Consider the following 26,705-nt stretch of genomic DNA (forward strand, 5'->3'; position numbering starts at 1 on the left):
TTTATTGTTTTCTGTTATTATTCTGTCAAGAATATACGCATCTTATCTAGAAGACTGAGTGGCACTAACACCTCCTAAACTTTTATATGTATAAATCATTATATGTTGTCCTATTTTTTATTTAAGTAGTAGTTTTTCCAATTAAATTTTGACACCTTATAAATTGTTCAAATATTTTATTTTTATTTATGTGGTCAGATTTATAAGTTTAGATGACACGATAAATAATTAATTAAATGACAGCTACAAGATATGAAAATAAAAACAATAAATTTGGATTATGTATGACGCTTTGTCCTGAGAAATATTAAGACCTTGTATTATGGACAGCTACAAAATATGAAAATAAAAACAATAAATCTGGATTATGTATGACGCTTTGTCCTGAGAAATATTAAGACCTTGTATTATTGTTCATTGCTGCTTTAACTCTAGAATTATTTATTAGACACTAAAAATTATGTATTATTGTTTATTGGAACTTTATCTCTTCAATGAAAAGTTATCAAATTAGGGTGTTCAATTAAAGAATTGGCAAGTCGACCAACAATGAAAAGGTGACTAACAAAGCAAGGCAATATCAACACCAATTCCGGCCGTAAGTTAAAAGGTCGAGCTTTCCAATAGTCTATCGGTTTGGCAATCAATTGCAGAATGATTGATGTGTTTTACAAACCAACGCAAGCTAACTCCCTTTTATTATGTATTGAAACCTGTTATTTCGGAGGCACGTTGAGATATGGAGTTTGAGTTCTATTCACTAAGAGGCTTATGTCTCGTTTATTTGGCCGATTTAAATTTTCAGTTCTAAGTTTTTACAGTTAAAAACTCTTAAAAATGTCACATCTAATTTTTTTTATTATAATTAAACGCTCTCAAGAAAAAAAAACATTTCAATTTGAATTGAAAATCCGAATCCGCGAAGCAAACGGGGCCAATATCATCATGCATACAAAGTAACCTTTGTTTCCTTTCTCACTAATACGGCATTACTTGATCAGTCAACTTAGTCGTTAACAACCGATTTATTGATTAAATATAATAATTGTAATTTGATTAACTTTTGAATTGAAAAAAAAGGTATTAATGAACAATAATATAGTTTTTAATGCCTCGTAAAATAATTTGGATAATGAGATAACTCAAAGAGTAAAGTGTCGGTAAACGATAAATATATGGTTCTTAGTACATGACCAAATAATTTAGAGAATAAAGTCCCAAATATGCAAAAATTTAAGGGGTGAGTGCTGATTGGTCTATTTTAGTAAACTTAGGCACTGATTCGTTGCATTACAATTAAAGAAAAACCGATTTTTGCACCGGAAATATTTGCTTTTGTTGCTTAATAGAGTCCTCACATCCTTCTTTTCAATGACAAATAAAATAGATTATATAGAAGTAAAGTGTGCGAGCCGACATTCAATAACCCCAGAAATGGCAAGATGTTGTGCTTTATATCAGTATTTTTTTTTATGCATTATTAGTATTAGGTAAATCCTAAATCTCATGATGAGTCTAAGAGAAATTACGAATTTATGGGTGAAAACGGGTGGACCAGGCCATTGAGCATAATGGGAGATGACAATTCATACAAAATCATATCAACATCACTAATTTAAGCCCGCTTATTCTTTTGTTTAAGATTGTCTTTTTTTTTGAAGAGTTTCCCAAGTAGGTCTGACTTACTGGTAATTTCAATTTTTGATTGTTTGATCAGATTAAAATCACATTAAATTGAAAAAAATATACAGAACAGACAATTTTTGATACAGATCCGACGGCTGACAATAAAAAATTACTGATAGTATATTTTTTTTTATCTTAGTGGAGAAGCTCCCTTCTTTTTTGGGAACAAAATAAAGAGTTGACCAAAAATTTCTTGGGGTTACAGTAACACTCGTGTTTACTTATAACATTAGGGGGAAAAAAAACAAAGAAGAAAAGTAAAGAAAAATCTCTCATTTCCGTGATTCATGAAGTGTGTGATTGAGAGCTGCCATCAAAACTATGCTTTTGTTGCAACTAAAGTTGCATATTGAACGAAAACAGTTCAACTTGGGGTGTAATTCTGTGTCATCAATAATAGTAGTGAACTGTGTTAACTGTATATGTAAAACAGATCATAATGCAATGATTTTGGTGGGTATAAAATCTTGGTATATGCCATACATAATAACTAATTAGTGACAAGGTGGAATCCATTATAAAGTCTTTAATCATCACGGCCCTGACTTTAGAAAGTTGTATCCTGGACCAACCTAAAACAAAAGTATCCATAGAAACATCCATCAAAGAAAACACCTTCTAAAAAAAAAAAAAAAAAGATATATATATATAGAGAGAGAGAGAGAGAGAGAGAGAGAGAGAGAGATGGCTAGTTACCCTATGTGCACTTGATATTTGATAACTTCAATCGCAAAGGTTTGTAGCTTAACATTCTTTTCACTATAATAGAAATGGAAAAAAGGTGGTCAAGAATAGACAAAGGAGGTTTCTGAAAATGTTAAGGATGCTTTTGAAGTTTATTTTTATTTGAACTGGTGTTCGAAATCAAACTTGGTTTTGCAGACTTGTTTTTAAAAGAGAGTTAAAGGTCGGCCTAATAATAAAATGTACGTAAGGTTATGGTTGAAAACTCCAGCCTTTTGCTTTTAGCAAAAGTGTTTTAGGATCTTACGTTTTATGAGGCGGGAAATCCCTTGATTGCTATCAGAAAAAGCATATAGATTGCAGTCAACATTCTGTGTATTGATTAAGACATATCATCTAATTCATAGCGTTTTGGAAAGAATGGTTAATTAATTCCGATTAAGTGGCACTAATTCAAAGGAATATTCTTTGGTACGCTATGCGTACTGGTAAACTAAGTTTTTCTAATCGTTGAATTTGCGTATTTTTAACTTTTACGTGATTTTATGCAAATCTGACAGACAGAAAACCTGATTTACAAGTATGTTGACGTACCGGAGAATGCCCCTAATTCAATAAACTATAAATGCCTGAAACTTTTTGTTCTTAAATTATTTTTAGTGTTCTTTTTAAAGGTTTAAGTAGAAAATTTAAACTAAAATAATTTAAATTTTTATTAGAAAAATACTGTAATAAAAATGTTGAATTATGTTTCGAACCAATAAAACACTGTATTATTGTTTTATGAAATAAAAAGGAAAAGAATGAACCAAACCATATTATACCGTTATGTTGTCTAAAAGAGTATTTTTCTATAGAGATGACTAAAATTCATTCATTCATGTGACACGTATGTTTCAAATGAAAACATGTTAATTAGATCGTAGGCTTTCTAAGAGGATGTTTGGTAGAGGGATTCGTTCCCTGATTCGAATCATGATTCGTCGTTCGCTACAGTATTTTTTCTCAAAAAAATTCACGTAAATCGAAAATAATTCGAATCACATGGTTTGAATCCTCCAACCAAACGTCCTCTAAGTATCATATATCTCCAAATTTATTATGTTTTTAATTAAAGGGGGGAAAAAGAGAGAGAAAAGGACAAAAGCAAATCCCAGACGTAAGTTTCCTAATCGCAATGAAAACGTTTCCACTGTCCCATGGTGGTGAACAAAAAATAATAAAATAATAATGATATTGATATTTACAAAGGATTTCTTCCTTAGGCAGTGTGATAGTTCATGTCTCCACAAAGATAATCAAAAACTAAGAGTGGGATATGGCAATGGATTATTTTAAGCAACCACTAAAGTGGTTCTATCTTTAAAGTCTTCAATGGCTGCTAAACAGCCATAAGAAACGATAAAATTAAGAGAAAGAGTAAAAGGTAATTGGCTTATTCTCAGATCATTATCTAATAGGGCCTAATCAAATCATCCCAAAGTTGATATATTTCTTTCCCTTATTCCCATGCTGATCCATGGTCCTCTGTGCAGGTGTCTACATACTACCGAGAGAGACAACACGCAATACTTGGATTAAAAGAAGAGAAAGCAAAAAGAGAGTGAGAAAAAGAAGCATGAATAAAGAGCTAAAATGATGTTTACTTGACTAGGTCCCGTTCATTTCACCGATTCGAGTTTTATTATAATAAAAAGTTCTCAGAAATAATCACATTTAATTTTTTTACTATAGTAAAAAACTCTCGCATAAAGTCACATCTCAAGTCAAATTAAAAATTCAAATCAGCGAACTAAACGAGTCCTAATTTTACAATTGTTAAATGAGACTTTTCTTGTAAGGCGGCCTACCAGTAAAATCAGTTTCTGATCGTTAAATTTGATCAAAATCACATCAAATTGAAAAAGTATACAAAACATACAATTTTTTATACAAATCTAACAATTGATAAATAAAAAACTACTGATAATTTATTTTTTTCTAATTTTACCCGAGAAACTTCCTAAATTATAAAGTGTGACTCGAATTGAATGGTGAACAATAATACCTTTCAATTTTAGTGCATGTTTGGTAGGGGGATTGAGGGATTCAAATCCCCTGATTAAAATCAAATCAGTGTTTGGAAAGACAAAAATAAACAGTAAAAAATGTGATTTGAAAAGTGATTGGGATCATTTTGGGGCCTGATTTCGGAATCAGGCCCCCCTGATTCACCCGTTTGAAACCCCAGTGCACAGTAAAATTTACTGTGCACTTAATGCTCACACCCAACTTCCAACGACCCTGGCTTCCTCTCCCATGCTTCAGCAGAGAATCTGCAGTCCCTTTTGCCTCTCGCATGGGTGAACAGCTGAGATTCCCTCTGGCTTTTTCTCTCTTCTCCAGTCTTCTCGTCTATTCCCAAACGTCCTCGAACGTTGTTCGCAAGTTCCCCCTCGGTCGCTGTTGATGAGAAGTGGCCGGAGTAAAGGGGTTTTTATCAACAATCAAAGAAAACTCCAGATTCGGTACCGATTTCACCGATACTATGGAAGCAAGCTCATTCCTCGACTTCACCGGAGAGAGGTCAAAAGGTCGTTGAGGACTCGGAAGAAATCATCTTCTGCGTTTGGAGTGCTGCATCCGTTGTCCTTCATCTCGTCGTCGGATTCAAACTCTGTAACGGTAAGTTCTCCTCACCTTGTATTTCTCGTTGGTTTCTAGATGTGACTTTTGGTTTCTGGAAAGTGGATAGTGATTTCGTCTGTGACTTTAGTTTCTGTAGACTGGATAGTGTTTGATTTGGTTGTGATTGTGGTTTGTCGAGACAGTGCTAGACTTGGTTGTGATTCCGGGTTCAATTTTTGTTTTCTGGAGATAGTGTTTGCTTTCTGAGATCTTGGTGCATTTGTTTCTGAACTAGGTTAAATATCAACAAAATTTTTGCTCATTCGCATAAGAATTCTAGTGAAAAATTTGTCTATAGATGAGCTTCTTTCCCCCTCTGAAACTTCTAAGAAAATGGTTCCAACTCTCATTGCCGAATAGTGAGAAAAATAGGAAAACGACAACGCCAAAATTTTGAGAAACAAGGAATTTTGATAACTTTTGATTTGTTTCTGGCAGTTGGTTTGATAATCCTGATATGGTTTTTGATTTGTTTTACGTTTGATTACAATAGTTCCTGTAAGTAATTTGGGGACTGTGAGTAATAGATCTACTATTTTTTTTTTTTTTAAAGAAATGCCAACAATAATAATGATAAGTATAACTAAGCTGGACTATAGTTGTGTTTAATGTTCAGTTGTGTTAAGCTTGTTTTAATGTTCAGTTGTGTTGCATCTGGACTATAGTTTTCATATATATATATATATATATGTATATAATCCTATATATCTTACCAAGAATCGGTTAGAGATGGTAATTTCTTTTCTTCTTATTTTTTTAACTTCGGTGGGCCCTTTTTTTAATAATGAATAGGAATGATGTTCTGTTTAAGAACTCAGGTCGTAAGGACTTGAAACTTAAAAAAAAAAAAAAAAATGAATTGACCTAATAAAAAGAAAGAACTCAGGTCCTAATGTTTAGTTGCGTTGCATCTGGACATATTTTATATATATATATGTATGTATGTATGTATATATACTAATCCAATATGTCTTACCAAGAATCCAATGTGTATATATACTAACGAGCAGTGCAAAATACCCCTATCAATAGAGGTGATCCGCATCTGCAAGCAAAAAAAAAAAAAAAACAGTGTTAAAATGTCTGTGGCCAAAATTCCAGGGAGGTTTCTGGATACCAAAATTCCAGGGAAGTTTGGTCCCCTTTTGAGTTAAAAGCCCCCCGGGAGGCAGGTTTGGTCCCCCTTAGTATGGTTTGTTGTTGTTGTAGTTGTTTTTTAGTTTTGTTGTCATTTTGTGAATGTGGTGTCTTCCGTTTTTGCATGTGTTGTCCTGCTCCTGGTTGTGATCTGCGTGCGTAGATGCCAAGAAAAACTAGAGATGAGAGGCCACTTTTTTGGAGCCCTGCTGCAGAGGCTTTTTTGCTAGAGAAATTTTACGAATACCACGACACTAACCATGGTCGCCTACCAGAAACTCATCATTATAATCACTGGGCCTCAAAAATGGCCGGCTTTTTTGATGGCTATGTTCCCGATGGTGAGCGTCTTAAGGAGAAACGCCGACGATTGGGTAAGGTATACGCCGCGTACAAAATGTTACAAAGTCATACAGGAGTAGGATGGGATTCTACCACTTCAACTTTCACTTGTTCTGAGGAGCTACAGAAAGATCTTTGTAAGGTAACATATGACATTGATTATAATCACAATAACAGTGACATATTTAAATTGTTACAAACTTACCTCTCTACTTAGAGGTTACTAACCAATTCTCTAATTTATTTTTAGCGAAACCGCGATGTGAAAACATTGTTTACTAATGGATGGAAGCTGAACGAGGCGTACTTGGCTGCCCTATTCCCCAGTAGAGTTAGAGCAACTGGATTAGGTGCATATCACCCAAGTGTAGGAGAAAGAGGCAGCGGATGATGCACACATGGAGGATGTTACTGCTACCGATGAACAACAACAGCCAACCAGAGATGCTCCATACCAAAATAGTGATGATGACGATGTGCGTGATGATCTTTCCAGCCGCGTTGAACGTTATGGACGGCGAAATGCAACAAATATCGCCTCATCGTCACGTGGGATTCAGAAAAGACAGTCCAGAGCAAGGAAATCCAACGATTCTTCGCGGGAGATGCTACTCTCATATGTTAAGGACATGAGAGATGATTTGAGAGAGGATCTTCATACAGACAAGGAAAGCCAGCCATCTTTGAACACCGTCAATGGCCCTAATGAAGCTGATATCATCCTAAATTCGCTTGCAGAGATGGGACTTGATAAGCGTATGCAAACACATGCTTTTGACAAAATCATGAGTTCCCCTACTTGGCGGCCAGTTTGGGGCAGAATTGATGATGACATTAGGCGGAACTTTATTAGTGACTTTATTGAAGTCCCACAAACTCCAGCCCTGCATCTGTTTCGGGATCCTTATAGCCAGCCACCTCGCAACTTCTCTCAAGTCCCAAATCCCTACAACCAGCCACCTAACCCATACAATCACCCACCTAACCCCTACATCCAGCCACCTAATTCATACAATCAGCCTCCACAGCCCTATAACCAACCACCAAACCATTACAACCGCCCACCTACGCCTTAAATGGCGAATGTTAGTGCCAAATGGTCCGATTTTCCGCCATGGTGGACCACGATTTAGTGTCTACTATTTTCATTCGAGTGTTATCTACTTAGTGAGGTTTATTTGAGTCGTGTTCTCTAGTGTAATGTTTAAGTTGATTATGAGTTGTATCCTTTATTTCTGAGTAGTGCACTTGGACCATTGATCCGGATTGTTGTGGTGTAATTTTTTTAATTCCAAAATCATGACTTGGACCATTTGAGTTGTGGTTTATTTCTGAGTAATTGTTTTAAATACATTTGAGTTATTATAACCAACTCCTCATTTAGTTTGGAACGCAGGTGGTTGACGAAGTGGATTACAATAATTGAGATCATACTTGACACATTTTTTGTATTTATTTTCTCGTTACAGGTTAACGCGTAAAGCAACATCATGCAGCCACAAGGTTCAGCAAACGAAAGTCATGAAGTGGAGTCAAGCAGAACGAGACGCCGTAGAAGGGGCTTTCGTGCATCAATACGCCTCGCTACAGCCGCCGCCATTGTTTATGATGAGTACCGGGTACCAAGGCCGATGCATAACTCTGCTTTAAGGGGTATAGACAAAGTGAACGAGTTATTAGCAAATACTAATGAGGCTGCAATGTTTAACAAGGTGCGTATGGGACCACGTGCATTTAGGATTCTTTGTGAAATACTAATAGAGAGAGGTTTGTTACAACCAACAAACAATATGAACGTCCCAGAACAAGTATTTGTCTTCTTAACCATCGTTGCACAAAGTCAAACTAATCGTGAGTCACAAGATGTATGGCAACATTCGGGGGAGACAATTTCACGAAGATTCAGTGACGTCCTAGGTGCAATTTGTGCGTTGCACGATGATTTCATTAAACCTCCCAACTATGACAAAGTTAGTGATTTTGTCCGTGGCAATCGTCATAGATATGGGACTTGGTTTAACGTAAGTTTTGTTTCTCAGTCTTATCAGTATGCCACAACTTTGGTTTATAAACACACTAACATATTTCATTATGGATCTGTTGTTCAGGACTGCATAGGTGCAATTGACAGGACTCATATACCGTGTACACCGATTGGTGTTCAAAATCAGACTGCGTACCGCAATAGGAAAGGGTTCAACTCTCTTAATGTAATGGCAGCCTGTTCATTCGATATGAAGTTCACATACATATTTAGTGGTTGGGAAGGTTCAGCACATGATGCACGAGTGCTTGCGGATGCGGTCGCCGAACCCAAGTTCAAATTCCCACATCCACCGCCTGGTAAGACCGCAACCCATCTATATGATTCTCAATTTGTTACCTGTTACAACATCCAAATTCCAACAAAATTCGTTTAACTTGCGTAGGAAAATACTATCTTGTTGACGCGGCGTACGCAAACAATAGTTGTTTTCTTGCTCCGTACAGAGGTGGGACTTACCACTTGCCTGACTACCAAAGGAGAAGTGGTGGATTTAAGGGACCTAAAGATGTTTTTAACTACAAACACTCATCCCTGCGAAATTGTATAGAGCGGACATTTGGTGTTTGGAAGGCTAGGTTCCCTATATTAAGGCGGACCAATAACACTTATCCAATGACTAAACAAGTGAAGATTCCAGTGGCATGTGCAATCTTACATAATTTCATTCACATAGTAAATGAGGGGGACTCGCTTCTAAATCAGTACTATCGTGATGGAGTACCGGTTAGTGAAATAGATCCAACCAATAGTGATGGATTTGATGACGATGACGATGACGACAATGTCCCCGAGGAGCCAACAGTAACAGGAGCTACAGTTAGCCGAACAGAGATGGGTCATTTTAGGGATCGCCTAGCGAATGACATGTGGGTGGAATATCAAAGAAGCCGCGGGAGACAAGGTTGACAGTGCAAATCAGCAATGGGGTTCTACAATATTACTTCATATGCTTGTATCAATTATATTTGAAATATGAATGAATATACATTCTGTTAAGACCTTTCATTTTCATTTTCTTCCTCTGCTTTTTCGTGGACACATTGCTTGGACTATTCATATTATGTATGTTGTGTGTATATATATTTGTTCATTTATTTTAGTGTGCCGAAGAGAGTATGGGGGAGTTGCCATGTCTCAGGAGATCATTCTCTTAGCTTTCTGGAGGTTTTCGTGAAGCCAAAGAGGTTAGTTTGTAACACTAATAGTATTGCATTGCAAAAATGTTAACTTATGCTGCTTTGGTGGTTCTTGGTTGTTGGTGGTTCTCGGTTTGATCTTATAATGTTTGTTAGCTTTTATCATTATTATTATTATTATTATTGCATTTGTGAGAAAATTGAATGCATTTGTTATTACAGGGGACCCATTCCACGCACTAGGCGAATCTGTCTCTTTCGGAAGGTTTTCGACAGACTCCCTGGCTTGGGAGAGATGGTTGGCATTCTCCCACAATCGGTACTTGGAAGAAGTTGAGAAATTTGCTAAACCGGCTTGTTAAATAATGGAAGCCGTGGGAGACAAGTTTGATATATGCTTGGCATGCTATATAATTTTATTCACATTTTTTCCATTTATTTCTCACTTAGCTTGTTATAATTTTGAGTTATAATTATTTACATAATTTTTTTCTAGTACTTCATTTTTTAAATTATATAACGAATTATATTTTTTTTCAAATTACACGCAAAGAATTATATTTATTATATAATTTTTTAAATTACATTATTTTGGTCATGATTCAAATTCAGAAAATAAGACAACCAAACACTGATTCGAATCACATTTCAGGTTAGAATCAAAATCATGCATATACACATCTAAACGAAGGTTCTAATCACTCTGAATCATGATTCAAATCATGAATCATGGATCTGAATCAAATGACTCAAATCACCTTGATTTCAATCCTTATACCAAACGAACTCTTAATGAATTTGGGTCCGATTGCTTAGGTTGGTCTAGAGATAGCCATTTTACTATTAAAAAATTATTTTTTTTAAAAAAAAGAGAAAAAAAAAAGATAAGGCTTACAATCTATCTTCTTACTCTTCCCGACAGAGTGCGACAGGTTCAACATTAATACTTGTTACCTAATTTTTATGTAGTGGCCCCATAAAAAAGCTTGTGACCGCCACATCCCTGTTTTGTGAAATTTTGGTTTTGAACGTATCATGCAGCTAAAAATAAATATGTGCCAGATAGGGTAAAATCACATTTGACGAAGAGTCAAAAAAGCCTGACCAAATCCCATTTATACGTTATATATGTTTTGTGGCATACCCTCCATATATACAAGTAAATTAATTCGTTGCAAACTTAATTAGGAGCATATAAATATCTAAAAATATGATCAACAGAGTGTCAACATCCAACCGACAAGTATAATTCATTTGGGTTGCTAAGTCCAACTCCCACCAAACATGGAGTCATGTCAATTGTCAAATCCATCCGATAATTATTAAGTCCTAATACTGTTAAACCAGTGACTTTGGCATAAAAGAAAACATGGAATGCTGTAATATTCTTATATCATTTTAAGGGCCCTGAGAATGTATAATAAATATGTGACAAAATATTTTAGTAGTCAGGGTTCAGTGCTTAAATTAGGACAATCAATGCAAAATTGGAAGATGGAAACAAGAATAAGCTGAAGCGTTTGGCAACAAAATTTATTGGCGAATTCTTTCCGAGGCCTGTTTTTAACTGACAGGACTGATATACTTATCTCTCTAGTAGCATCACCATTTCACAGTGTGCCGTGTGCGGGAAAAGGTCGACGGCCATGGATTTTAGAGGCCGGAAGGGCTCCGAGACCGGCATGGACTTGGCCCTGTGCCGTGCTAGACCGGCAGCGCTCATGTTCCTCCATCCTCGGTTCTTGTTATTCCCTTTCTCGCTTTTCTCAGCAGACGGCGTGCAAAGCTCAATAGCATTCGCCACTAAGCTTTCGGGATTGCAGGAAATGTAACTACACAAAATGGGGTACGAGTTTAGATTGAAGACATAAATTAAGGAGAAGAACTAGAGAGAAGAATTGGAGAGTTAGGAGGACTAACACAAGTCTACGCAGAAGTGGATGAGTTCTTAGAGCTTTAATCACCTGCATTACCCCAGAGAGAGAGAGAGTCATGTCAGTAAGCCCTTACTTTGCGGATAACTAGTGAGAACATCATAAAATCATATAGGATCCAGAAAAGAAAATGAATAATAAGAAAACACTTAAAAACCATAAAAGTTTGTGCACGCACACATGCCATGGATATTTTAGAGAACTAAAGGCATCATGGAAAAAAAAAAAAAAAAATCTCCTTTTCCATTTGGCATCAGATTGATCTTTCTCCAAACCACGAGATAGAAATGGGGCATTGCATGAAGGAGATACAAGGAGACTACCAAACACGGCAGGAGTGTTACTTACAGTTGGATGAAGTCCACCGCGTGGAGGGTCAACAATGGCAACAACATTTTTGAAACATTGCACCGAAGGATTCCCATTTTCAGAAGTGCAGTTGCTTTCAACTTGGCTATCGGGTTCCGGCTTTCCGTCTTCCAATGAATCAGATCCAGTTTTAACCTTTTCAACTTCATGGCTAGAGCTCTCTCCATGCTCCGCTACGTTCTCTGCAGAGTGACATAAGCTCCCTTTAGGGTCTTGTCCATTGTCCGTTGAGATATCTTTCTCTTCAGCTGTGGAGCTTACTTTATCTCCACTCTCAGAGATATTTTGATTCTCATCTTGTTTCTGAGAAGCATTCAAGTACTCCTTCAACAAAGACCCCATCACATCCTCCGCCTATGTGACATACAAAAATACACATTTGTTAACTGTGACAAACTAACAATAAGCTTAATTATTCAACCAAAAAGAAGTTACTTTGCCGATCACCAAAATCAACCGAGTTGAAAGTTGAGAGTCCAAATCTCACCTTTGAACAGACAAATCTGCAATTTTTGATGCCATTAATCTCAGCATTTCTCTGAGCATCTAAAACAGCAGAAGCATTCATTTCGATGCCAACAACCTGAGATGAATTCAGAAGCAGAACAAGTTCAATCGTTATTGAGACGACAGAAAATAAACTAGAGGGAAGAACATGGAAACCAAGTTGGAGACCATTACCATACCCACACGATGCGCTAAAGTCAGTCCAATTGTTCCAGTTCCACAGCAGACATCAAATAGCAAAGTATCAGGGCCCAAACCAGCCCAATCCCCAGCCAAAGCGTAGAGCTTCTCTGCCGCTAGGGTGTTAACCTGCAGTACAATTGGACTTCAGTATTCACTGAAAAAGAAAATAAAAAAATAAAAAACTGTCAAGCATGAGAAACGACGACCTGAGCTTCTTACCTGGAAAAAAGCTGTAGGTGAGATACTGAATGTTAGATTGCTTATATAATCGTGAATTCTTGCTTCGGAGAGAATGTTAGTCCCCGTTTCAGGAGAAATTTCCACTTTAGGAATTGTTAATGACCGCAATGGTGCATCGGCTGGTGCTACATTTGATATTCCTTGATGATCCTGCAAAGATGAAAAGGCGATCAGATAGAAAATTAAGGCATTTAAGAAAGACCACATCATGCTACGCTAAAATACAAGAAATCAAATAAGCTGATGCGCACAAGAAGTACTTCTTGTAAATCGAAAGCACCAAGGGGAAAATGCTATATGATTCAACGCAAATATGGCTTTAATTTGATGTGCTAAAGAAAATTACTGAATTTCACAGAAGCCAAAAAAGTTGCATTGGCACACCACTTGATAGGGACAGAGTTTTGATATTTATAGGTTTCAGGCTGACATCGGAAGAGATTTTACAACCTAATAGTAATCTGATCAAGATAAGAGACATGAAAAGGAGTTGACCTTCCAACTAACTAGCCTGGATACTGTAGCAAATCTAGAAGACTCTAACCACGACCGTAAAGAAAACACGCCGATTTTGACAGAAATTTCTGTGATGAGTTGGTACCTGAACAACTAAAGCTGTTAGAGGCAAAGATGCAGAACTTGCAGCAGCTCCTGCAGCAAATGCTTGAGCCAGCCTCTCAAATTCACTAGTTACTAACACATCATCAAACCCCATGGTAGAAACCTGTGTATCAAGACAGCAACGAAAAAAATAAAAAAGTGAAACCGAAAATTGTTTTCAAATCACCGCCTACATGGTTAAATGGTAAACCAACTATATAGTCAACAAGAGTTTGCCAATGGAAAATTACAAGGAAAACTATTTTACTCGAGCAGCTAGTTAAACCAGACTGCAAAAAGCCAACTCCGGCTTCTCAGTACATTCTAGTAGCCTTGGAGTTGAAGTTTGAACATGCTATTGCCGAAGATTTATGACTTTACTAAAGAACTCAAACTGCCAAATCCAAGTTCAGAACTAACCTGAACCATAAGCATGACCTCAGCAGTGTTGGTTTCAGAATTTGCAGAATCAGCAACCTTTTCTGGTCTCCTACCTTCTCGGACCTTAAAAATCACAACAAATAATGTTCAGTAAAAGAAGAGGAAAAATAACTTTTTAGTAAATATGCTCAGGCACTGTCCATAAATTTTTTTTGCAACTTGCAAGGTTTCGAAGGAGGCATCCAAAGTCCTTCTCTGAAACCAGGCCAAGGAGAGAATTAGTAGAACACGTGCTCCCTATCTACACCACCATGGAAACACAGGCAAAAATGATGATAAAAAAATCTTTTGCATGCAAAGCCCCTTGGATTCGGCCACCTACTGTTAATTGACGCCAAAAGCCAGTATTCTTAAATCTGTTCCAAACAGGTAAGCCAGAATCCTGCAAAAACTCCTGAAAGATTGAAGCATATTTGCATGCGATTGTCGAAACATTGGGGCAGTCCACAGGTTCTTCAACTGCTGTCACGCCCTCCCTGTAAAATATAAATAACTTTGTTATTCGACAAAATGGTTCGGGTTTATTTAAAAGAAAGAAGATGGTGGATTTCAAAGAAAAACCACAAAATGCACATAAAAACTTCAGATTACCTAAAATTTCCAAGCATAAACCCCACTGTTATTTTGCCTTGTAGTGAATATCCAACAGAAAATTCGCACTTGTTGCGGTATCCATTTACAAGTGGAGATGCAAGTATACCCTCGAAGTTGCACGGAAGGCCACCTAAAGGATGTATAGAAGAAAACATTGAGCTTGGATCTCATTCCACTATAAAGTAGACTGATCGGAAAATGAAATAGAATTGCAAAATAAACAGTCAAGGATATCAGATAAATTATTAAGCAATGACGTTATGTTTACTGTTACAACTCTCAGGATATCACAATAAAGTTGTAAATTTTTAGGGAATAATGATTTCTCGAAGTCTGTTAGCAAAGATATGAAAACCACCTATTTCCCTAGACTTGAGAACCCATTCTGGTAGTGAAACACCATTAGGACAAGCTTTACGTGCATTTCTAGTCTGAAAATAAAAAACTGTAATGGTTCAGAAACAATGGTTGGATAAAAATGCAAATAAAATGGAGACCAAAAGATGCAAAAGAAATGACAAGGTAGATAAGCCAAGTAATAAGATGAGATACTGACAAGTCTCTTTAGAATCTGCATAAGAGAACTCTTTTTGTGCTCCAACTGCTCACTATAGGGCATATGGGCAAGGGGAGTCACCACATCTCGGGCACTTTTTCCACTAGACGCAGAACCATTGAGTGTTGAATTCTCTTCATCGCCATCAACATCCTGAGTCCCATTAGAGGACACAGAGACATCAACAACATCACCAGATATCGCAATTTTGTCGGTTTTCTCAGCATTTGGAGGGATAGCCATTGTTGATATGTTCTTTTTCTCAAACGATCGGGGTTTGACATCTGCGACCTTTATTCCCTTGTTGCCAAAAGATTTTCCTTCCAGCTCCTGTTCCATTACAAATAGAATAAATCAGCGAATAAAAGTACTCGCACTTTCGCAGAGCAACAACCATCATGACATTCAGGAAGCAGGGATACCTCCAGAGCGCCTTTTAACTGTTCCACACTTTCGAAACTCACGAAGCCGACGGTCATGCCCTTCTTCTTCTTTGCAGATTTACAAGGAATTCCCTGGCAAAATAAAAGTACCCCACGTACATGAAACTTCAAAATAAGTTTATACCACATTGACAACTGATAACCTTAAGTTTCAATTGCAATCTAAAAATGAGTGCTTTAAGCCTCCATAAGGTTTTAAAAGGCGGAATTGGACCTCGAGGCGTTTTGCCTTTACGAGGCGAGGCGTAAGCCTCAAGGCGCTTTGAGGTGTAAGCTTAAAAAAATGCATATAAAAAATTTAGAAAAAAAAAATAATAGTAACAAAAACTAAATCCATACTTAATAATCATTAAAAACAAGAAATTTAACCAAACATCCACATAAGACTGAATAATTATGAAATCCTAATATCAAAAGGTTCATAATGCACTTCTAAAAGCCTAATCGCCCAACTCATCAATCATCATCACTACTAAGAGAAGCATCAGCCAATTTAAATCTCTCAGTGTCCATGAACTCTTGACTGTTAGTGTCAAAATCAGAATCTATCCACTCTTCTTCTTCATCCTCTTGCACGGTCTCCTTGCCTCTATCACCTAATAATCAAAATTAAACTTACGTTACTATCTCTTATATGATAATTAGAGTAAATAATAGAGAAGAAAACTAATAATTCATAAGGCATATCAAGCCACTAACTTGTCCTCTGCTTTTTATAGTTTTTTGAGCTCTAGTACTAGTACCTTCTCCATCCTCAAAAAGATCAATGTCAAGATTGTCAATTGCTTCCTCCGTTTGAGTTTCGCCTTCATTTTCATTTCCAGCTATCCATTCATCATCAGATGGCAACTTATCAATGATTAAGGGATCCTCATCTTGCTGAAGTGCCTTTTTTTTCAAATGTCAATCTTTTAGCTTCTTGTTGAACATGATGTAGACCAAGGAATTTATCTTTTGTGCAGTCAAGCGATTTCTTCTCTTTGTATGAACTTGGTCGTGGGTACTCCAATTGTGTTCACATCCCGAAGATGAACAAGTGAGACTCAAAACTCTAACTGCAAAGCTAGCCACTCTGGGGTACCATCTCCAAATTGGGACCACCAATCATCTGAATTTAAAATTGAGATGAAAATAATTAGCCAAACAATCTAAACTGTTTTATTAGTCAAAATTAATAAGATAGTTTCTACTTTCTGGGATTGCGTTTCATGTATGATGCTTGAGCTTGACGAAGGCCAAAAAACCCTTTCTTCTGTCGAAATTCATCTAGTTGGAGGTCGGCCTTCTCTAGATCATTTGGGTCCTTAAACATCCTATTCATGCAATGGTACAAACCAAGCTTGATCTCAGGATGGTTGGAAGGATTATCGGAGTATCAAATCCTTGGATTCAAGTAGTATGTTGCAGCATGTAAATGTTGATGCAACTAAAGATCCCATTTTTCATCAATGATCTCCCCAATCTCCTTGTAGTCTTTCTCTTCATCTCCTAAGTTTTTAGCAATTTGCTCTTTTGCCTTGTCCATAGCCCCATATATAAATCCCATGGCGGGTATCTTTTCAGAGTCGACTAATCTCAACACCTTCATTATGGGTTGTGTAGACTTAAGAACATACCCAACAACTGCCCAAAACTGATTATCCTTCATGACTACCTTTTTTACTTCTTTCCCATCCGGTTTCTTTGCATATGAACTATTGTTCCATTCCTCCGATACAAACATAGATTGTAAAGGCTGCATTAGTCTATAGATGCACTCCAACGTCAGATAGGCAATAGCAAATCTTATTGCAGCATGTCGAACAAGATCCCTTTTGGTAAGCTTTCTCATCAATAACAACACCCAAGGGTGATTATACACATAATTGCTAATTTTTTTTTACTTTCACCAAAGCCCTTTTATGTTGTGGCAATTCTCCTAGTTTCTCAAGGATCAAATCAGTGCAATGAGCAGCACAAGGAGTCCAAAATAAGTGTTTTCTTTTCTCCATTAGTTTTGCTCCAGCAGCCTTATAAGCACTTGCATTGTCAGTCACCACTTGAACAACAAGATCTTCCCCAACTTCTTCAACAATCTCGTCAAGCATCTCAAACAATAGATTTACATCTTTCTTTTTATCAGATGCATCAACAGATCTCAAGAAAATAGTTCCATGAGGATTGTTGACTAAAAAATTGATCAAACCTCGATTTCTAGCATCCGACCAACCATCAGATAATATAGAAACTCTTTTTTGTTTCCAAGTCATTTTAACCTCCTTCACAAATTTTTCAGTAGTAAGTACTTCCTCTTTCAAAATTCATGTTCTAAGCTCATGCATACTTGGGGGTATAAGATCTCTACCATAGTTGCCAATTGATCTACACATATTAAAATAGGAGAGGCTCCTAGCAATATTGAAAGCAAGTGCATTTTCATAAAAGAACCTACCAATGTCGAGACATGCTCGAGAACAAGCCTCTTTCCCACTTGATGTCGTTCTAAGGGAAGGTCTTTCGTTTGCTTCCTTATCATCCACATTGTTCAAAAACCTGCCCATAGGACCTCTAACTCCTCTATCACTAACCACTTGCGGCGGTTGACAAGAGTCGACAAATCCATCACCATAATAAGAGCCAACATCCACAATTTCTTCAAAATTCTGATGCACTAACTGTTTTTCAACAGCCCACTTGTTCACATCATCAGGAACCTTAGGACAAGGCTTTACATTCTTATGAGTGCAAGCAAGGTGTTCTTTCATTCTCTTAACACCTCATTTAATAATTTGATTGCAAAGCACACATTAAAGGTGAACATAAGTCCTTTTGTCATTTTCCGATGTAATTTCTTTTCCATATTTTCAAGCCAGATTCCGTCTCCCACTACAACTACCGCTAGCATTTTGGGGAGGTCTCATCTTAATTCCTAACTTAAACACACACACACAAAATACAAGTGAAAAAACAAACAATATAGCATATAATTGAAGATTGTTAAGACTTCAAAACTTCTAATGACAAATCAAAACTAATTTATGAAACTAAAGATAACACTTGTCACATGTAACACGACCCACTTAATCGACCTTTGGATAAGCTACGTACAACATAAATTAAAATGGCAAAAAGTGGCCACTGTAACAAATGGTTTCTCTCATAAACACAGATAAGGAACACCGAACATCAATGCATAAGAATAAAAATTTCTAATATACATATTAAAGTAAGCCTTTAAAATGAAAAAAAAAAAAAAAAAAAAAAAAAAGTTGAGAAGAGATTAGATAGCTCTTGTGAAGTCCTCGTGCGGCTGCGGCTGGTTGGAGCAGAGGTGAAGGAACCTTGCGAAGAAGGAGGAGGCACGGCACCGGGAAAGAAGAAGAAGAAGAAAGAGGCACACGGCGGTCGGCGAAGAAGGAGGCGCACGGCGGCCAGCGAAGAAGAAGAAGAAGGAGGCACGGCGAGGAGGGAGAGGTGAGGCGAAGGAATGAGGAGAAGATTTCGCAGTGAGGGAGAGGTTATGGTCGTGTTTAGAATTGATCCCGTTTTTATTTTTCACGTTTTTTGAGAAAGAAAAAATGAAAACATTTCTAAAACGGCGTTTAGCGTAATAAAGACAAAAAACGAAAATGATAACGATTTTTTAATTTAGTGTAAAATGAGAGAGAAATAAAATTTAGTCATTTTTTATTTTTTATTTTCGTTTTTTCTCCTCTCGAGAAAAGAGAGAAAAAGAAATATTAATAAATTTTTTTTACATTGAAAATAATTTCTTGATAAAATTATTAAACATATTTTTAAAAATAATTTATATATGAAATTAAAAACGTTTTTATTTTTATTTTCATACAAAAAATAAAATTATTTTAGAACGAGTTCCAAACACGTCCTATATTTTTACCGTCTCTGATATTTGGGCTTTTGGAGTCGGCGGGCCAAATTCAGTTAGGGTTAAAAAAACCCACTGAAAACCTATACAAGCAAGGCGTACGCCTCACTAACCGCCTGAGGCGCCGCTCAAAGGCGTGCGCCTCAGCCAACTCCTACCCTGTGAGGCGTAGGAGTTGAGGCGCTTTTCCAGCGCCTCGCCACGAGGCGCGCCTCAGGCGCTTTTTAAAACACTAAGGTGAACCAAAAAAGAAAACAAAAAATTGAGGCAAAGTAATAACTCTGAGCTTATATACGAGTTCTGAAATTCTCGAACTTGAAATTGAAAACCATGCTTCTTCAATTGCACCAAAAATAAATAATGAAAAATCATAAAAGAAATAAGTCAAACTTGCCTGTTCGCTAAGAAAGCGATTCAAATCATCGGACCTCCACTTTCTAGGCAGATGAACCAAGCACTTGCTGAGCCCAGGATCCGACCCACCGCCATCGCCGTCCTCGTCGGCGACCACATCCTCCGTCATCATGACATCTTCGTTGGCCCCACATTTATCTCCGTCGACGTCGGACTTCTTGGCGAGCTTCTTCGCGCGCTCGGAGGTGGGATCCCAGGAGTTGTCGGGGCGGGGCCGGAGCTCGTCCTCGCCGTGGGCGTAGCGGCAGGCGGCGCCGTGGCTGCAGGAGCCCGACTGACGCCTGAAGAAGGAGCAGAGGCTCGACTTCCACAGAGGGTGAGAGGAGGAAAGCTCGTGGTTCTCCTCAGCTTGGTCTGCCTCCCTCTTGCGCTTCTCGCCGTTAGCTGTGGCGTCGGCGGCGAATGTGGAATCGGACGGCTGGCCTTTGGTTGGGATGGGGTCGGAGGCGGTTAGGGTTTCGGTTGGGGAGTGGGCGTTAGTCGGAGTCGGAGATGCCGCCATTGGCCTTTAGGACTTCCAAGTGTTTACTACTGTCGTTTTTTGTGTTTTTTTTTTTTTTTTAAATGTATTTTTTCCTCAGTTGAGTTGAGTTGAGTTGTGTTATGTTGTGTGCGTGTGCGTTTTGTATACTGTGAGTTGCTGCTGTTGTTATGTGCTCCAGTGCGCGTGCGTGCGTGTGAGGAGGGGAACAAAAACGAACGGATTAACCCGAATCCAGACCTTAAAGGGCCCATATTATTATGGTCTCACATCAACATCCAATTTAGAGCTACAAATTTAGTCCTGAACCAGCTCGAGATCCCTCACTGCTAGTCCGAATTGAGGTTTCAAGTCCAAACATTAATTTAGATTGGCCCGGTCTAAACGTTATTTTATTTTATTTTATTTAAAATATCTTATAACATTTTGACAATTGATTCAAAATTTTCATTCGGATTGTCCGGTCTGAACTTTCACCACTAATCCAATGCGAAGGCCCAAACTTGTACTAGGAGATTTTTTTCCGGAAAAGTGAAAGGAATGGGGTGATAAAGGAAGGGATTAGTAAAAGAATTTTGTTATGACAAAAAAGTAGAAAATACGATAGCTAAGAAATTTTAAATCTTTCAAAATACCATAATTATCTAGAGAGATTAAAAAAGTGATATTACTTGTCTGATGTCTCAAAATGGTCTCTAACCAATCATATTATGCCGCATCATTTAAAAATTTAAAATGTCATTTCCATATTTTAATGTTTAACAGTTTTAGTTCATTAAATGATATGACTGGTTACACGCCATTTCGAACATTAGAAACTAAGAAATAATTTAAATTCAACCCCATACCAAACATAATGAGAGTTTATTTTCCTCCCCTAGATTATATGTTTTTGTTTACTTTCTATTCTATTGACTTCCCCTCATGCCAAATGTAGTCTTAAATATATTTTCTTCTAGAAATCTAGAGATTCCTCTAATTAGGGAACATAAAGGGTGCGTTTGGAATTAGTTTGAAAATGATTATGTTTTTAATAAAAAATAAAAATGAGATTGTTTTGAGAATCATTCTGAGACCGATTTTGAAATTACGTTTGGTTAGTTTTTAAGAAATTATTTTGAGTATAATAAAAAAGTAAAATCGTGTTTATTAATTAATATATTATAATATTATTGATAAGTACTAAAAAATGAAAACATAAAAGTAAAAACAAATGTCAACCGTTTTCTAATTTCTTCACAAAAATCATTCTCACTGTTTTTTTTTTCATTTTCGTTTTCAAAATATTTGTTAAATAAATGTTGTTTTGTTTCATTTTCATTTTTTACTTTTAAGTGACTAAAGAGGCGAGTAAAGTTTTTTTTCCTTTTAATTCTCTATTTTTTTTTCTCAAGAAAAAGGCTTACAAGGATAGAGGGTAAAATACAAAACAATTTCAAAAATCAAATACCTGTATATGCTCCACACAGTGAAAGTCATCAAATATTACATAGTAATTATTTTAAAGATTCATGTTTATACCACAAAATGACATAGTAATTCTTTTAATGATATTTGTTTTTGCTATTTGAAAATATTCCAAATTCTTTGCTAAATTTTAACCTGACTTGTAAAATCTATCTAGCTACAGCCTACATGTATCAAAAAACCTTCATTACTTTTAACTATCTTGAAGGTGTCATCTAATTGCTTACCATGGACTTGTCCGACTCTCTCTCTCTTTTTCTTTTTTTTTTTCTTTTTTTTTTTTGATACTTTGATGACGACTGAGCCGGTGCATGTCCAAGTACAACCATCCGTTGAAAATAACAAAAATTGTTTCACTGATGAAAATATTTATTTATTAGTAAGCTGCATCGACTTCAGAGCTTCCTACCAAAGCCAAGAGGTCGAGTCTATAGTCAAGACAGAGAATGGGAATGACAAAACACCACTTACTAAAGAAAGATCTTGATATTGTTGGCAGCCTTGTTACAACAAACAAAACATGGGATCTCCTTTTCTTAACGTAGTGTTAGCTAACCAACCCTCTTCGGGCAGTTTTGTTCCAAAAGTAAAAGGAAAATCTATTTATGAAAGCCTAAATACAAGATTTGGGCTGTCAGAAGTCGTGGCCATAAAAGTGCTTAAGTGCCATGTCTGACCACCCGTTCGTTATTACAGTTACAGGCAAAACGAGGGGCGTTTCAAAAGCAAGGACATTGTGTAATGTGTAATTTACAGCATTCAGTTCACAGCGAAGACCACCATCAACCATCCGCTCCATTGTTTACTTTGATTTCCAGAAGTCGTTGAACTGGTTGCCGGCAGATCGGACATCGGTCTGTCTGGAACCTCAGAACCTTAGCACAGCCACTGCACATACACTGCAACCCGACCAAAAAAAAAAAAGGTCAAAGAACAAATAAAAATAAGGGCATATTATAAACACTCGGCATAACTAGAAAAGAACTTGTGTCCAAGAACAGGGAGATTATAAAAGTGGATTGTGATCCGTATCCAACACTCTTGTATTTTCACAAGGGAAAGGTTGGGACAATGAACAGTAGTGCTACAGGGTAGCCAGATAAACTTCCACCATACTTTTATTCTAGCTTCAGGTTTAAGATAAACTGCACATCCACGGGCAAGCCATTACGAATAAGAAGCTTGAATATCCTATTTGAAATCATCTCTTTAAGCACTAATGGGTGCTGTACTTTTCCGTCACCCAATCAAGTCATTCCAATCAGATAAAATGTAACAACTTCAAATAAATTCCACCCAAACAACTCTCCGGCCAAAATTAGATGAAAAAGGTTTATACTCGGGGGGGGCTGGGGATGACTGGGAAGTCTGATCTATTAGCAAGAATTGATAACTCAAACAGCCTAAAAACGGCATGTCACCGTTCTCCACGTATAACAAAGTTCATTCAGTCTTCATCTCAATAGTAAAACCAATTAATAATAATAATAAAGAACAAAATGTTTATTTACCATGTGACGACAAGGGAGAACAGTTGTGTCTCGAGGTTCTGACAAGCAAATGACACATTCTTTTCCAGAATCATTCCCATCAAAATCACCATCGACCGAATTCCCAATTCCATAGATCTCCTGCAGCTCATACCTCATCCTATTCACCCACAAAATCTGTTTCATCACCCGCACCTGGTATTGACCTCTGTCCTTTTCGAATACTGCCTGGGTGATCTGAGAATTTCCAGCTTGTTCCTGTTCGCCATTATTCAACAGGCATGCTTCAGCCTTCACCACAAGAGGATAAACTTCCGCGTCACTCCCTTTTGTTAACTCAGACTCTTCAAACATTGAGAAGTCAATTCCAGTTCCAGCAGGTTGTCTAAACTTCTGACCAAGACCTTGCTGAAAAGGCACCGTGACTGCTTTAAGCAACCTTTCCTTGGTAACTATCAGGTTACAGTCCAGGTCTTCTTTAGCAAAAAACATAACCGTAATGCTGCAGTAGACAAGGAAGGGAAATGAATTAAAAAAAAGGAACTTTAACCATATATGCATTCACCAATTAACAAAATATATACACAGCAAAGTAGGCTGCAGCTTCAAGCCCTGGATTCAACCCATAAATTCAGTTGCGTTGAAAGTCAAGTTACAACCACGTTCAACAAATTTTAGTAATCCTGTAAGTTTGGATGTGGAACTCAAATTTTCAGTCTTCCCTTCTAGAAGAGACTACGAACTCAGTCACTTAAATGAATCTATTTTCCAGTTATCTATCATGGTACTGTGGATTATTTTCTACATGGACCTGTCCACTTTGTTTTCAACTTTTCTCACACCAAATATCCAACATTCTTTCATGTGAATAGCATAGTAACAAGGTTTTGTATACTTATTGTTCAACACATTTAAAAAAATAGAAACAACACCGTTTTGTTGACCTCTTCTCCACAAGTTTGTCTCATCAGTTCCTTTATGTTCAATTCCATTTAATAGCAGGAAAAGATAGCTCAGACATATAAGAATTAATTCAATCAAGTCATTCACTTTCTACCCCTTGAGTACATATTTATACCAGCCCTCACAATCTCATTCACCAATCAATCCTTAAACATCAAATTCTACTTCCAATAAACCACTCAACATCACCACTAAAACCCCCAGCAACCCATTCCAAAAACCTCTCAAACCACCAATCAAAACCCCAATATAATCCAAAATTCAAATAACACAATCCAATTTAAACAAACTCATACAGTATTTTTGGTGTTTTACCTTCCCGGAGCAGTGGCATCAAACGTGAAGGCGACAAGGAACGTCCCAGGATTCTCCTCATCCGGTTCGACCCTCAAAGTCTCCTTCTTTACATTCACATCGTTCCTAATCGTCACTGCCTTCTGATGATCCACAAAGGGAGTGGCCTGGGGCGGAACGCCGCCGCAAGGGTGGTGGTAGTGGTGGAATTGGGGCCCGCTGGGGGCCCAGTTCCCGTGGGCCGGGCCGGGGAAAGCCCCTCCGCCGCCTCGGAACTGGTGCGGGTACTGCGTCGGCGCAGGCGGCGGCGGGTAGTACGCCGGGTAGTGGAAGAACGGCGGGGGATTGGGGTTAGGGTATTGGGCCGGGTAAGGAGTTGCGGCGGCGAAAACGTATCTGTTCCCGGTGATCTCGGGCTGCGGCTGAGGCTGTGGCAGAGGCGGAGGAGTAGGAGGAGGGTTCGCCGGCGTCGGGTGGCTCCGGTGCCTCCGGCGCCCGGAGCCGTTGCTTCCGACGTTTCCCATCGTCGGTGTGTGATCGAGGGAATTTCGGAAGAATCGGGAAGCTTGGGAAGCTTCTTCTTGTTCTTGTTCTTGTTTTTCTTTTTCTTCTTCTGCTTTGGTTGGTCCTAAAATCGAAAGAGGAAATACGATGAACTTCGAATTAAATGATATATAAAATATTTTATAAAAGGAAAATGTTGGAACGCGCTAAAAGCAGGCGAAACAGGCATGATAAATAACAAATTAGATTAAAGTAATCATTATTCTTTTTCCCAACTTGTTTTCCTCCCGAATTTTCTCGGGAAACAAGCGGATCAAATTCACCGAAAACAGAATAAAAAGGGCAAAAAAAAAAGCCGTAACATTAAAGACGGTTATAAATATTAATACCTCAGAGGCGGTTCCTGTTTCTGAAGCTACCTAATCTGTTCAAGCCCAAAGCGGAAACCTTTTTCTTCTCTCCTGAGCAAGAAGGAATCTGCTTAAACTTAACGGACACACAATGGAGGTCGAATAATTGATATATTATTATATTATTATTGTTAATCTTTTAGAGAGGGAGAGAGAGAGAGAGAGAGATTCCACCCACACCCACCCACCCAACCACAACCACTGGTCCACTACCACCACCACCAGCTGAGGCCCATGGCAAATCGCCTAATCGAAACCAACCTGCCACGTCATTTTAATCCAACTCTCATCTCTTTTTTTTTTTTTTTTTTTGTTAATAATGATAAGTGTTTTATTATTATTGATTCTCAGTAAAGTAACCCCATTTTCTATAGGACGGAAAAAACAAAACAAAAAAAGAACACACACGCAACATGAGCGTGAAGCAACACCGAGTGAAAAGAAGCAGAACAGATTAACGTATCGTCAGTAGGGTTTTTACATTTTCAAAAAAAAAAAAAAAAGATCAGACACTGTTTAGAATTGATCTTTTTTTTTTATGTTTTTCAAGAAAAAAAATGAAAACGTTTTTAAAATCCAATAAAGATAAAAAATAAAAATAAAAATAATTTTTTAATTTAGTGTAAAATAAGAGAGAAATAAAAAATAATTTTTAGTCGTTTATTATTTATTATTTTTATTTTCTCCTCTTTCTAACAGAGAAAGAAATAGATACATTAATAATTTTTTTTACACTAAAAAAATCTATTAATAAAATTACTAAATGTATTTTTAAAAATAATTTATATTTGAAATTAAAAATATTTTTATTTATATTTTTATATAAAAAATAAAATTATTTTAAAACAAATTCTAAACGGGTTTATGGTTCTACCAAAAAAAGAGAAAATCAGGCTTTTTATGAGTACGTGGAAACCATAAAACGATTTCCTCAAAAAAAAAAAAAAAAAAAAGGAAAAAGAATCAGAAACCTTATAACTACAAAGAAAAATATCAAAAAGAAAATCACAGGAAAGTCGACAGACAACAAGAAACGACACAAAGAATAACGGCATTAAACTTCATAACAAGAAGCCCACGAAAAACGATTATATCATAGACAAACGACGAAAACAGAAAAAAAATGCATAATACCAGCACACTAGAGAAAACGGCGATAAGCAATTCAAACCGAAACAAAGGTGAAAACGACAATGAAAATTACGATAACAACCGTTTAGTTCGCTGATTCGAGTTTTTAATTCGAGT

At 37.1% G+C, this 26,705-nt stretch overlaps 3 protein-coding genes across 3 annotated transcripts; 1 reads left to right on the forward strand and 2 right to left on the reverse strand.

Annotated features, from left to right (window-relative positions):
- Window positions 1-8,006: 8,006 nt before the first annotated feature.
- LOC112091954 lies at window positions 8,007-9,469 on the forward strand. The gene is made up of 2 exons (XM_024166789.1): window positions 8,007-8,859; window positions 8,946-9,469. Exons 1-2 carry the CDS (start codon window positions 8,007-8,009, stop codon window positions 9,467-9,469), a joined length of 1,377 nt encoding a protein of 458 aa, XP_024022557.1.
- Window positions 9,470-10,960: 1,491 nt separating this feature from the next.
- LOC21391056 (zinc finger CCCH domain-containing protein 24) lies at window positions 10,961-20,453 on the reverse strand. The gene is made up of 14 exons (XM_024166795.1): window positions 19,829-20,453; window positions 15,546-15,638; window positions 15,124-15,453; window positions 14,926-14,998; window positions 14,565-14,697; window positions 14,296-14,449; window positions 13,953-14,036; window positions 13,534-13,656; window positions 12,912-13,082; window positions 12,684-12,818; window positions 12,490-12,585; window positions 11,982-12,356; window positions 11,620-11,663; window positions 10,961-11,531 (listed from the first exon to the last, which is right to left on the reverse strand). The coding sequence occupies exons 1-14, from the start codon at window positions 20,348-20,350 to the stop codon at window positions 11,285-11,287; spliced, it is 2,580 nt and encodes an 859-aa protein (XP_024022563.1). The 5' UTR covers window positions 20,351-20,453; the 3' UTR covers window positions 10,961-11,284.
- Window positions 20,454-22,206: 1,753 nt separating this feature from the next.
- LOC21391058 (probable E3 ubiquitin-protein ligase LOG2) lies at window positions 22,207-25,651 on the reverse strand. Its single transcript, XM_010099900.2, has 4 exons — window positions 25,437-25,651; window positions 24,565-25,171; window positions 23,308-23,788; window positions 22,207-22,695 (listed from the first exon to the last, which is right to left on the reverse strand). The coding sequence occupies exons 2-4, from the start codon at window positions 25,065-25,067 to the stop codon at window positions 22,579-22,581; spliced, it is 1,101 nt and encodes a 366-aa protein (XP_010098202.1). The 5' UTR covers window positions 25,068-25,171; window positions 25,437-25,651; the 3' UTR covers window positions 22,207-22,578.
- Between the last annotated feature and the right edge of the window lie 1,054 nt (window positions 25,652-26,705).

Source organism: Morus notabilis, unplaced genomic scaffold, assembly GCF_000414095.1.
Source record: "Morus notabilis unplaced genomic scaffold, ASM41409v2 Scaffold196, whole genome shotgun sequence".
Taxonomy (NCBI): Eukaryota; Viridiplantae; Streptophyta; class Magnoliopsida; order Rosales; family Moraceae; genus Morus; species Morus notabilis.